The sequence below is a fragment of the Muntiacus reevesi genome, chromosome 2 (genome assembly GCF_963930625.1).
Source record: "Muntiacus reevesi chromosome 2, mMunRee1.1, whole genome shotgun sequence".
Lineage (NCBI taxonomy): Eukaryota > Metazoa > Chordata > Mammalia > Artiodactyla > Cervidae > Muntiacus > Muntiacus reevesi.
Genome location: NC_089250.1, coordinates 75,610,827 through 75,624,226, shown reverse-complemented (window position 1 = coordinate 75,624,226; position 13,400 = coordinate 75,610,827). Strand labels below are relative to the sequence as shown.

The window sequence follows — 13,400 nt, the reverse complement described above, 5'->3', positions numbered from 1 at the left end:
TTCGCACCCTGGCTGTGCTGGCTGGGATGGAGCAGCTCTGTGAGACTCTGAGGCAGAGGCCAAGGCAAGGGGGCAAGGCGAGCGGCTGGAATGATGCTTAGGAAGCCACCATCTTAACCGGCCTTAACCAGCTGCTCTTAAACTGCCCTGAAGATCTTTGCCATGTACATTAAATCAACCTTCATTATTGAATTATTTATGATTTTTATGATTTTTTTCTGTACCTGTCCATCCACTTCCCCGACTCCTAAATTCCTTGGAAGCAAATTCCAGACATCTGTTTCATTTATGAACATTTCAGTTCGCATGTCTAAAAGACAAGGACTTTTAATACCCTGACCATATTTAAATTTTTATAACAATTCCTTAATTAAGCAACAAATATCAAGTCAGTGTTCCCAGGTCTAGTTGTCTCCTGACTGCATACTTGAAAACCTGCTTGCCCTGGGGTTGCAATAAGGTTTCACGCTCCAGTGGATAGATCTTTAAATCACCTTTATCCTAAAGGCTGTCCCCTTGGAGGGACACTTCTCGTTCTTTTTTTTTTTTTTTTAATTCCTCTTGGAATGTATTTGTTGAAGAGACCGGATTGTTTGTCCTTTGGAGTTTGCCAGACTCTAAATTCTGCTGATGGCAGCCCCTGCTGCTGTTTACCAAGTTCCTCTGTTCTCTCAGCCTCCTGAAAATTGGCAGTTGCATCTTCTTTTCTTTTTCAACTCCTTACTGTTTATTTGAACATATTGTACAAAAGTAGAAAAATAAACATTTCTTCTGCAGCTCCATCAATAAGGGATGAGAGAAAGTAACAAGGCAGGATCGGGGCTTAGTGAATAAAGAGGGTCAGGGTCCCAGACGGCATAGGGCTGGGTCTAGGTCCTCAGACACGCAGGTCTCCATTGGCCACACCTCTCAGGTCCCTTATAAGGAGGTGGAAGGGGTTGAACGGGACAGAGGCCTTGAGGCAGCCTTGGGACCCCATCTCACAGTCTCCTGGAGATGCCGCCAGGGGTGCAGGCGGCCCCGGGGCGGGAGTCCTGCCCTGGGCAGAGCCAGGACGCGAACCTGGAGCTCGGGGCAGATGTGGCGTGGCACGCGCAGCGGCTGGTCAAGGACGACCACCAGGGACGAGTGGGCCACGGCTCCCAGGACCTGGAGCATCAGGACTAGCTCCCCCTCCGAGGCCACAGGGCGCTCCATACCTGCAGCTGCCTCAGGTCCGGGGGCCCAGGGAAGGGGCGAGAGCTGCAGCTCCCGTTCTTCAGCGAGAGTGACTCTTCAAGGCATCCTTGGCTCTCTTGAAGCCCTCCGGCTCCCGTGGCAACAGAGAAGGGAACCGGCCCCCGGGGCAGCCCATCCCCGCCACGGTGGGCTTGGACATGGGGACAGGGCCTGCTCGGGCCAGGACCAGCCTCACGATCACCAACGCCAGGAGCCAAGCTGCAGCCACGGCTAAATCCCAACGGCTTGTCTGGCCCCAGGGCTCTGCTCTTAGCCAGGCTCGTGGGGCAAGCCCAGCTGTGTGTCAAGTGAAAAGGGAAAGGGAAATAGAAACCTCCACTTGGGCTGCAGAGGAGCGAGTGGGTGGGGCCGGTCGCCGAGCCAGGTGAGCCCGGGCCTGTGCCAGGAACAAAAGAGAAACTGAAATTCAGTCGCAGAAAAGAACTTTGTTTCTGAGAAGTCCCTGTGCCTGGAGAGACTCCAGATTAGGACTCCTGGGGAATGCCTTTAGCTCACTGACTTTGGGGAGCCTCCCAAATGAGGCTGACGCAGGTGGAAGGATGGGAAACTGATTCAAGGACTCTCACACTGGGGCAGGGACGCAGAGCCGGTGGGTAAGACTGCCTGAGCAGCAGAGATGGGGCATGCTTTGAAGGCGCAGAAGTTTTAAAGTCCGCCGTGGCCCTCTTTTCTACTGCTACCTTTGTTACCTATGCTTCTGGCATTAAATCCAAGAAATCGTTGCCAAATCCAGTGGCTTGAAACTTCCGTTTTCTTCTAGGAATTGTTTTTTAGTTTCAGACTAAAACTAAATTTGGATCTTTAAGCCATTTTCGGTTTTGTGTATGCTGCCAGGGAAGGGTCTAGCTTCATTCTTCTGCATTTGGATATCCAGTCTTCCCGGTACCATTTGTGGAGACGGTCCTTCCCCCACTGAGTGGTCTTGGCATCCTGTGGAAGATCTTTGGACCACGTACGGAAGGGTGAGTGCTGGCCCCTCTGGGTCTGTCTCTATGCCAGTACCACACTGTTTTGATTACTGTAGCTTTGTATGTAAGGTGTTTTGAAAGCAGGAAGTGTAAGCCCTCCAGTGTTGTTCTTCAAGATGGTTTTGGCTACTCGGGGTTCCCTTGAGATCCCATTTAAATTTTAGGATTTTTTTTTTTTTCCCATTTGTGCAAAAATGCCATTGGGTTTTGATAGGGATTACATTGAATCAGTAGATTGTTTTGGGTAGTATGGACGTTTTTAACGATATTCAGTTTTCCAACTCATGAACACAGGATGTCCTTAATTTGTGTCTTCTTTCATTTCTTTCAACAATGTTTTGTAGTTTTTGGTGTACACGTTCTTCACTACCTTGGTTAGATTTACTCCTAAATATTTTATTCTTTTTGATGCTATTGTAAGTGGAATTGTTTTTGTTATTTCCTCTTCAGATTGTTCATTATTTGGGTATAGAGTAATGAATAATATAGAATAATGTATTGATTTTGTATCTTGCAACTAATTCTTTTATTAGTTCTAACAGGTGTGTGTGTATAAAATTTTTAGGGCTACATGTAAGATTACGTCATCTGAGAACGAATATAATTTTACTTCTTTCTTTCCAATTTGAATGCCTTTTATTTTTTTCTGTCCAAATTGCTCTGGCTAAGATTATCAGCACTGTGTTCAATACAAGAGGCAAGAGCGGGCACCTGGCCTGTTCTCAGGGAAAAACCTTCAGTCTTTCACCACTGAGCATGACGTTAGCTGTGGCATAGGTATTTGGTACATGGCTTTTTATTATGTTGAGACAGTTTCCTTCTATTCCTAGTTTGTTGAGTGTTTTTTTTTTTATCATGAAAGTGTGTTGAATTTTGTCAGATACTGTGTGTTAATTGCAATGATCGTGTAGTCTTTGTCCTTCATCCTATGTGCTATATCACCTGGTAGTTGACTGTTTCTTTTTTTTTCTTTTCGGTAGTTGACTTTTGAGGCCTGCTCATTTGTGGGTTGGATTTTTTGTTGTTGTAAGAACACTTCATAGATGTCTTTTTTTCATCAGGAGACACATGGTGTTGAGTTCTCTCTTTGGGATATGAATAGCCTTTAAGGCTATTACTCAGTACTTAGATCCATTATTTGGCTGGATCCTGCAAAATGGAGATACTCCAATTGTAGTCTTAATTGTTCGGCAACTGGAATACTTCTATAAAAAGAAACTTTTCTGTGGTGGTGTGAATCTATACCCGGGACAAAACTGCATAAAACTAAATACATGGACACACATACCCACAGGAGAGCATGTAAAACTGATGTACGCGGAACAAGGTCTACGGATTTTACCGGCTGCACCAATGTCAGTTTCCCGGTTGTGACATCACTCGATAGCTGTGCAAAATGTTGCCTCGGATAGAAACTGGGTGCGGGGCACGTGGGACCTTTCTGTACTGTTTTTGCAGCTTTCTATACATCTACCACTTAAAAAAAAGGTAAAGGAAAAGAAACATCCCTCATCAACTATTTTGCTACTAGTGATACAGTTTAGGAAAAGCAGGATAGATGTTTACTTCCTCCCCTTTATTTTTACTTAGAATAATGAGCTGGTGCCTTAGAATCCCCTATGACTGATTTTTAAACTTATTTTCTATTGGGGTATAGCCGATTAAGAATGCTGTGATAGTTTCGCTTCAGAACAGTGAAGGGACTCAGCCAAACATACACACGTATTCACTCTCCTTGAAACCCAGTGACTGGTTTTTAAAAAGTATTGTTATGAACTCATTGATTTCAGTATATCTTAAGTATTTCAACTCACTCCATTATTATTGACTCTCAAGTCCCATCTTTGTTCGGTGGGAACCTTCTCAGGCTCGCTCCCGAGTCCCCTTGACCTGACCCTGAAACCCCACTTGCTTCCTCACCGTTTGGTATGACGGCGGCTCCAGGTTCACCTTACACATTTCCTGCCCGAGTCCTGGAATCAGAGGTTTCTCCAAAGAGCCCTGGGTCCTCTCCCTGTGAAATGACGTCAAACCCAACCCAAAGAGCCTCAGAACATGTACTGTCTCCCGCCCGAGCTCCGCAGGGATGTCAGTTCCAGGACCGGTTAATCCGACAGAGGTGTTAAGAACCCGGCCCGTCTTCCTGCTCAGCAGGTCGGCGAGGCCATGCCTTGTGTTAGAGTTGCCTGAGCTGCCTCTAACTCAGGTCTGCATCCTCACGTGATGGGAGACAAAGGCCAGACCACGGGAAGAGGGCGCTTCCCTGCTGTGAGTGACTGATCTGAGTGTGAGGAAACGGCTGGAAGTTCCCTAAGACGTTGCTTCCCTCTCCTGCCGGGCCTGGGCCAGAGGCCTGTTCTCAGCCTTCTCAGGTGAGGCAGCGCAACGACCAGGAGCGGCTTGACCTCCGCTCAGCTCCTCTGTGCTGGTCACAGGGCCTTCAGCTCTGTGTGACCCTCCCCTGCAGCTTTCCGGCCTCTCAAGGAAAACCCGTCTTCCCTGGCTTCTTGCTCCCCTTCACCCCGAGTGAGTGCTTTTTTGGACCATGAGAAGGTTGAAATGTGAGTGAAAGCACCCGGCTTCCCCAGGTGCCGCGCTGGCTCCCCTCGCTCTGACCCCAGGGCTCTGTTCCAGGCTGACTGGGCTCAGCAAACTCCACCTCCCAGCCTCCGCCGGCCACCAGGGCCTGGAAGAACCTGCTTCCTATCTGCCGGAGTTCCCACTGCTCCCGGGCCCACTGGCATCACCCTCTCACAGTTTCACTAGGCGGAAGAAACCCTTCTCTGAGCCCAGTCTCTGTCACAGGGGGACGGGAGCTGAGGGCCACTGGCGCTCCCACCAGCCCTGCTCCCAACCTAGTTCCCCACTGACGCAGGCAGGCGTTGATCTGGCCATGAGGGTGGCAGTTCAGGCACCAGAAGGGGCCAGGATGTGATAGACTCTTTTCCCCGCTGCCTCCTTTGGCCCAGGGGCGGGAGAGGTGGGGTAGCACTGGGGAGGCATTGCAGGGTCAGGGGGGACCAAGAGGTCCAGTCCTGGCCTCCACCAGAAGGCTGGTCCTGGGGTCAGGACAGGTTCTCTTGCCTGGTTTCGTTTATATCACGTGTTTTCTATTTGCACCTGTGACCAAAGGCTTCCCAGATGGCTCAGTGGTAAAGAATCCGCCCGCCAGTGCAGGAGACTCAGGAAACTCGGGATCCATCCCTAGGTTGGGAAGATCCCCTGGAGAAGCTGGCAACCCACTCGTCTTCTTGCCTGGAGGAGCAACCCATGGACGGAGGGGCCTGACCTGAGCCCTTCCCACAGAGGGACTGTACGCTTAGGCCACTAAGATGGCTGCTCTCTTGCTCTGGGTACGTCCCCTGTTTGACCAGCCCCTGCTTCCCTCACATGACTGTCCAGTCCTCTTAATTACAGGGCTTAATCAGATCCTGGTACCTTGGCCCGCCTGACATCAGTCTCCCACCTATAAATGGTAGCTGCCTCCTCCCGGGGGCACTGAAGGCCGCCGCTGTATTTTGCCCACCAGCTGCCGTATACGGTGGGGTATGGCTCCACAACCCCTTGTGTTAAGATCCCTCCATCTGCCAAACCATTACACCTTCCCTGCTGGCTCAGACGGTAAAGAATCCGCCTGCAATGTGGGAGACCAGGGTTCCATCCCTGGGTTGGGAAGATCCTCTGGAGAAGGGAAAGGCTACCCACTCCAGTACTCTTGCCTGAAGAATCCCAGGGACAGAGGGGCCAGGTGGGCTACAGTCCATGGGGTCGCAAAGAGTCGGACACGACTGAGCGACTAACACACACGACAAACCACCGGTGTCTCTGCTGCTGCCTCTGGGCGCTGGTCTCTAGGCTTTTGTGGGCCTGTGGGGTGCAGCCCCACGGAGACAGAGGCAGGGCCCCCGAGCCCACGCTCCTGCCCATCACCCCCCACGTTCTGCACCCACTTCTGGCCGAGCGCGCCGGGCCATGTTGACAGAGCCGGGCCTGGGGGTGCGCGACCCCTGCCTGTGCAAAGCCGCGGGACACAAACACAGAAAGTGGCTCAGATTCAGCAGCATTCGTTTTTATTTCTAAAAAGCATCCAGTGACATTACTGTTTTCCGTCCACCTCTGAACTCTTAAAGAGCCCTGTGAGACGAGGCAGGGGCTGCAGCACAGCAGGTCCCCCCACCTCTGACCCCGCTTCCCCTCCCCAGCCCGCAGCCCCACCAGGAGCAGCAGATCTCTCAGAGGCCAGGACCGGGCTTACTTGGGGAGGACACAGGAACAAGGCTGGCCTTCCCCACGGTCCTTCTATCAAAACACAGTGCTTTAAAAAATCCTTCATTTTTACAAAGAAAACTACTCAAAAGAATACAAGATTCTGATTAACCTTGAACACACCAAGTTTTGCAGGAGCTGTACTCGAGAAAACGTTCTAGATTCCCATGTGGCACAGTGGCAAAGAATCCGCCTGGCAAATGTAGGAGACGCATGAGACGCGGGCTCGACCCCTGGGCGGGGAAGATCCCCTGGAGGAGGAAATGCCACCCCACTCCAGTGTTCTTGCCTGGAGAATGCCATGGACAGAGAAGCCCAGGAGGCTACAGCCCATGGTCACAAAGAATCATACATGACTGAGCACACACACACACACACACACACACACACACACGTTCACACACACAGCCACACACCTCGAGGCCCAGCAAGTAAGGCCCCTTGCCCGGCCTGGGCGCCGTCTCAGCTCCTCAGAGCAGGGCTGGGCCCGGAGAAGCGGCTCTTGCGCGTGGCTGGCCGGCTCCTTGGATGGGCTCCCAGCGCCGGCAGGTGACCTTTCTCTTCTGACCACCAAGCTGCACGCGCCCTGTCAGTTCCGCGGCCTCAGGGGCCCACGGCTGTGCTCCGACCACTCAGCCTTCTCTCCCGGAAGCCGGGACGCTCCCGCCGAGCAGCTGGGAGAAGACCTGCTCCCGGGTGGGAAGCGCCACACTTCAGTTTCCTGCCGGGAATAGGGACTGTGTCATCTGGGATGAGAATCGGTGACGGGGGGTGGGCCAGGGGCCATTAGAAAGTCTGCTTTTGTCTGTAACACAGGGCAAGACGGTGGAAGTCCCTGAAGATCTGATTCCATTTGTGAGGGAAACGGCAGAAGACTGGGCGGCAGGGAGCCGCCTGCTCGTTCCCAGCCTCCACTCTGACTGCAGTGTTTTCATTTAAAACATACCGTCTGGGGCTTTGGAGACCAGGCTCCTGGAACACCACCTTCTCAATGATCCTGGCTGCTCCATCAGGAACCTTTCCGATTTGCTTTCCTACCCACCAGCCAGCAGGAGACACCCGTGCCTGCGTTCTGGAGCCAGTGAACGGGGAAGCCGCGAAGGATCTTTTCCTCTTTTCGGCATTTAAAGTCTACCTGATGGCCAGTCACTGCTGAGAGTCCTCCTCATGCCAGAATCGGGGACCAGCTCCAAGGCCAGACCCACCCTCAGCCAGGCCTGCGCCTCGGACTGCCCCTAGCCCGGCCCACCCTGGCCCTTCTCACCAGAGCAGAAGAGCGATCCTGACTGCCTGCCCACTGGGAGCTCTGCCAAATGTGTGGGCCCCTGGGGGCGTGTGGACCTGAGATCCCACGGGGCCACCTCTGACGCCGGCTTCAAGAAGAAGGCACCCCACTGGAGGGTTTTCCACATGCCGCTGCACACACAAGAGTCTGCAGGCAAACGAGGCCGACCTAGGGGACGCAGGGGCTGCCAGGGCCCCGCCAGCAGCCCAGTCTGAAGAGGTGGCTCGCCTGGGGTAGGCGGCCCTTTGGCCTGCCCCTGGGCCGAGGGTCTGAGCCCCAGACGATGGGACTGAGCCACCTTCCGCCTGGCCTTGAGCCAGCCCAGCCCAAACATGACCTCTGGGGGACCAGGAAAAGCCAGCTTCTTTCCCTATTAAGCCCTCACACCCCAAACCTTCAAGTACGGTTGTTTCTAGGGGTCCTACAACCACAGAGCTGCTTGGGGGGCCTTGGGATGTGGGCTTATTGCTGTAGGACTCCCCAAGACAGCAGGTCTTCAGAGTTCACTGGCTAACTGACTACCTTTCCCAGAGGCACTCACTGACTTTGCAGCCTTCACCTCTCTCTAAAGTCATTACCTTCTGTGTGCTACAGATTTCCTGTCCCATGGCCTGGACCTAGAAGGAAGTATGTGGGAGGCGATAGTTACGCTGGGCTTTAAAAAGATCTCCTGGGCATTTACTGCCCCAAACAATAGAGGTATTAGGAATGGTAAAGACAAAGTCGCTCAGTTGTGTCTGACTCTCTGCGACCCCATGGACTATACATACAGTCCATGGAATTATACAGCCCAGAATACAGGAGCAGGCAGCCTGTTCCCTTTTCCAAGGGATCTTCCCAACCCAGGGATCGAACCCACGTCTCCCCCATTGCAGGTGGATTCGTTACCAGCTAAGCTACCAGGAAAACCCCAGGAACGGTAAAGGCAGACAGCAGTTTTTTATTCTCAGGCGATGACAGCTGAAAGAAGTCCACCAGAAAAACCTTGCCACGGGCTCTGGCCCATGCAAAGGTGAACGGGCAGAAGGCTGAGGAACACGGGTTCCCCGCATCCCCGAGGGCTGCGCTCCCACACTGCGAAACCTCGACTCGGCCAGCAGAGGGCACCAGCGGCTCACGGAAGGTCCAGGCTGGTGCCCGTCCAGACCAGGAAGGGTTCCCCGCAAGCACCTCCACACAGCCAAGCCCCGGGGACCTTCCACCAGGCCCCTCACGTGCTTCTCTACGGAGAGTCCTTCTCGGGTCTCAGCTAAAACTGGGAGGCCCGGTGAGACTTGATGACCAAGGGCACAGTGAAGGGAGAAGCGCCTGTTTCCATGTCTCATGAACTCACAGCCGAAAAAGATTCTTTTCTGGCAGGCTATTGAATTTACAATGCAACTTACACCTCAAGATCTGACTGAATTTCAAGGCGGGTGGGTTGGGGGAGCAAGTTACCGATGAACTGAAGAATGAGAGGACAATCTGGTCTCTGAGGCCTGCTGCCTTCCCCCCACCCTGCGCAGGTACAGAGGTCCCCTCCACTCCATCTTTTACTTTCCACTAACAAGAAACCAGAAATGATGGAGACCAGAATCAAGCCTGGCATTAATCTTCCAGTGGGGAGATTAGGTGGAGTAAAATAATCCTATTTGGCTCAAATTACGAGGTTAAGGTGGGATGTGACAAAAGGAAGTGATCACCTTTTAGCAGTCAAGTACAGATTTACTTTTCATGCACTAAAAGGAAGCCATGGGCTGTCCGCCTGCCTGGCTTCTCACCTACACTTCCGGGGAAAGGGGAAGGGTGAGGGCAGGGGTCCGGCCTTGCACGGAGGGCACGTGAGTCCTGGAAGGTCCTGAGGTCCGTCCCTCCTCACACCCTGAGCCACCCTGCCTGGGGCGGAAAAGACGGAGACACAGCTCTGCTGCCAGCCCAATGTCCACGCCGGCCCACCGAGTCCCCAACAGAGCCAGGGACGTGCTCGCGATGAATTATACCACCCAGGGGGCGCCGAGTTCCGAGGCTCCAGCTGGGACCCTGAGCCACATACAGAAATTGTCGGTGGCCTGGGGATGCACAGAGCAAGCCAGGTAGAGACGTGTTAAAGGGCCGGTGACGGGGGTGGACGCAGGCAACCCAGTGACTCCATTCATCTGGTGATGATGGGCAGCTCACACCTTGAGATGGCCCAGGGGCCGGACCACGGTGCTGTGAGTGTGTGAGAGAGGGGGAGCAAGAGCGGGCGAGCACGTGCAAGCGCCCTGTGGGTGAGTCCCGAGGTAGCTCGCGCATGGCGATGTATCCGGTTCCAGGCCACGGGAGTCCCGGAAAGCGGGTGCACGGAGGACAAACAGGACCCAAGACGGCAGAGAACAGGGAGCGGGAAAGGAGAGATGCTGATGAGCTGACGGCGCAGCGGGTCACCCGCGGTTGGGGCCCAGGGAAAGGGGCCTGGGCAAACGAGGAGCACTGAGTGAGGAGTCAGGTCAGGGAGGTACTGCTAGGCTCTCACTGCTCCGTCAAAGTGCAGCAACTTAAAGCGAATTCAGACAGCGGCTGCAGGCCCGCACAAACCCGCGCCTCCACGTTTCCCCTCCAGAGGGCGCTCTGAGCCCACAGAGGCTCGCTCACCCCCCAAACCAGGGCTGCAGCTTCCAACGAGGCTCCAGGGCCTGTGCGCGCGCGGTTCCAGTGTAAACATTCACAGCATTCCCAGAGAAGGCGGGAGCCGCCTGCCGCCTGGGGAGACAGCCTGTGGGGTGCCAGTCGGAGGTAAAACAAAAACGGTCACTCGGTTTCTCCTTTTCACGGAGCGAGAGCAACATCACGAAGGGGAGGGCGAGGTGCTGAGGGTTCTGGGCCCGCCGCTCGGATGAGAGACGCGGCACCGTGACGAGGTGCGGGGAAGCGGCGGCCGGCTTGCGCCCCGGCAGGGAAGGGCTCCGTGATGAAGGCAGCAGCCAGGGATGGCGGTGGCTGGCACCGCGCTCCCGGGACACCCCGCACGGCGGGTTCTCTCGGGTACCTCACCGGACAGATGAATGCTCCCTGGCTCTGGAAGCAACAGGAAGAATCTACCTGCATACCTCCAGTCGGCATGCCGCGGTCAGGCCTAGTGAGGAGCGGGGAGGGGGCGCTGCAGGGCAGTCGGCTGGCCCATATAGTCCGGAGTCCTGGGCTGGGACGACCCCGGCCCGGGTGTCACCCTCCTTCCCTCCACCCTGAAGGGCGGAGCGCTGCCCGTGCGCGCGTCTGGGGCTTGCGGGGCGCGTCGCTCGATCACAGCAGCTCCTGCTCGTCGTCCTCCGAGCCCGAGGGCCCCTGGCGCACCTCTTCATACCACTTGTTGGTCAGCGTCTTCATCTGGATGCGCCCGTGGTGGAGGTCCTGGGGCGGGAGACGGGCAAGCCCTTGTCAGTAGGTCAAGGTCAGGCTCGGGGGAAGGCAGGGAGGGACAGCTGCTTTGTGCCTCGTGCGAGGAGACGGCAGGCAGCACGCACGGGCAACTTCAAAGTGCTAACTGACGGTGAGCAGGCTGAGATTTTTCTTTGTGGGCAGGAGGCAACGGAAGGTCTCACTCAGAACAGGAGGAGGCGGCAGGATGGTGCGATGTTAAAAAAAAAAGAAACCTGGCCTCCGGAATCAGACCCAGCTGGGCTCTGCTCTCAGCTCCGCCCCGCACTGGCTGTGTGACCCGCGAGGGGCACTGCGCCTCTCTGGGCCTTAGCCTCCCTGGCTACCAGGGCAGACAGCTCACTGCGTCCGCCACGTGGGCTGGTGGGAGAAGGAAATGACGCCATCACGGAACACGCCTGGCGCAGCGCCTGGCTCCCACTGAGCGCTCACGTGCTCAAGGCACCCTGACGCCGCAGGAGGAAGGCGGGGCTCAGAACCAGGGCGGAACTGCAGCTGGGGGAACCCCAGCCCCGGCCTGCACGGCAGGTGACCCTTTCAGCAAAGCAGGCCCAAGCTAGCCCGGGACGGGGCGTCAGTCCCGGTCACCCAGAGGCCAGCAGTGCCTGGAGGGAGGGATGGAACGAGAGCCCTGGGCCTCGGCCACTGCAGGGCTGAGATTCCTCAGCTGGGTTCGGAAGCTGATCAGTGTCCCAAGTCTACCATCCGGGGAAACCAAACTGTGTCAACAAGCCCACTATTAAATTAGGACTAAACAAGGCAGCAGAGGAGACAGCAGATGCCCAGCTCCACAAGCCTATCCAGCCCTCCAGCCTAGGAAGGAGAGAAAGCCGAGTGGGAGGACGCCCCCACCCCGCCCAGCACGTGGGCCGCCCCTGCCCACCCCGCTCCGGTCCCTGGCCTGCGTCCCACCTCCTGGGTCAGCCGCCGTGTGAAGAAGGGGTTCAGGTACTTGGCGTCCAGCCACAGGAAGCCCTTGAGGTCCTGCCGTCTGATGTAGTGGGCCTCATACTCCTCCTCGGTGAGCTCCGACAAGTGCTCCGACTCGACGGTGTTGCCCTGTGCGGGAGCGGAGGCAGCCCAGGAGGCGTCAGCTGACCCTGCCGGGAAGCCGCACACCACCCAGCCTGGCTCGCAGCCCTGCGCCCCGGGCCCCTGGGTCTCCAACTCTAATTGCAGCAGCCCCGGGCCTCCCGGGAGCCGGAAGGGAGGCAGGAAGGTGTAGGAACACGGTGGACACCGGGGGAAGTCACATGGTGAGGAAGTCAGCAGCTCGGGGCTGCGGCTCGGTCTAAGTTCTCTGGCTTCCCGTCATATGCAGTCAGGACCAGGAGCCGGTCCAGGCTGTCTCCGTACCAGTGAACTGAACAAGGAGGCGCCTTTTGTTGCATTCTGCCTGCAGTGGCCCACTGGGGGGGGGGGGGGGGCGGTTTGCTGGTCACGTGGAGAGAGGGCAGAAGCAACAATCCTAATGGGACCTGGAAAGGGAGGCGCAGGACCACCCACCCTCCGCAGGGGCCACAGGAGGCAGTTCTGCACCCCTGCCCCCAAGCACAGTGCCCCCCAGGTGAAGGAGGTAGGAGAGAGGGAGGGTGCAGTGCTTCTCACACTGCGGCCGCCGCCAGAACCGCGGGGAACTTGGGGAGCCATAGAACACAAGGCCCACTAGGCCCACCTGCAGCTCCTGATTCAGCAGGTCTAGGATGGGACCCAAGAATTTGCATTTCTAATGAGCTCCCACTGATGAGGCTGGTCCAGGAACCCTCACCTTGAAGACTGGGGGCGTCAAGTGTGGTTAAGAGTCTGTGGGACCTCAGCTGTGTGCCTCAGTGCTCTCATCTGCAAAATGGGGATCGCGAATGGTGACCACCTGCTTCCTGCAGGTTATCAGGGAGACCCAAGGCAGTCCAAACAAAGCACAGGCACCACAGAAAACAAGCCCCGAACGGCAGCTGCTTCCCCTCCGAGCGCACATCTTGGTTCTGTTTGAGGTGGGCTTGGCCAAGTGCGGTGCAGTTCCTGGCAATGGGTTAGAAATGCAAATTCTTTGGGCCCTTGCCCTAGACCCGCAAGACCCTGGAGGCCCCCACTAAAAGGTCTGAGAACCTACACTTAGGCTTTGGTTAAAAGCAGACAAGACGTGGAGGAGGGAGTGGGGGAAGAGGGCTGCTGAGAGGGCGGGGCGCTCTGAGCCTGAGGTCGTCTGAAGGTGCCGCCCTGCACAGCCCAGGCTGCAGAGGCCCTGG

At 55.8% G+C, this 13,400-nt stretch overlaps 1 protein-coding gene and 1 pseudogene across 2 annotated transcripts in view; both read right to left on the bottom strand.

The window, feature by feature from the left end:
- Positions 1 to 877: 877 nt before the first annotated feature.
- Positions 878 to 9,893, bottom strand: LOC136157205 (interferon lambda-1-like; annotated as a pseudogene).
- The window catches only part of SLC9A8 (solute carrier family 9 member A8), a 73,731-nt gene continuing 66,586 nt past the window's right edge, over positions 6,256 to 13,400 (bottom strand). For both annotated transcript variants that reach the window (XM_065922158.1, XM_065922157.1), the window contains exons 15-16: positions 12,067 to 12,213; positions 6,256 to 11,127 (exon numbers count right to left, since the gene is read on the bottom strand). In XM_065922158.1, the coding sequence (XP_065778230.1) occupies positions 11,020 to 11,127; positions 12,067 to 12,213 (255 nt within the window). In that variant the 3' untranslated portion in view covers positions 6,256 to 11,019. The remainder of the gene's footprint in view (positions 11,128 to 12,066; positions 12,214 to 13,400) is intronic.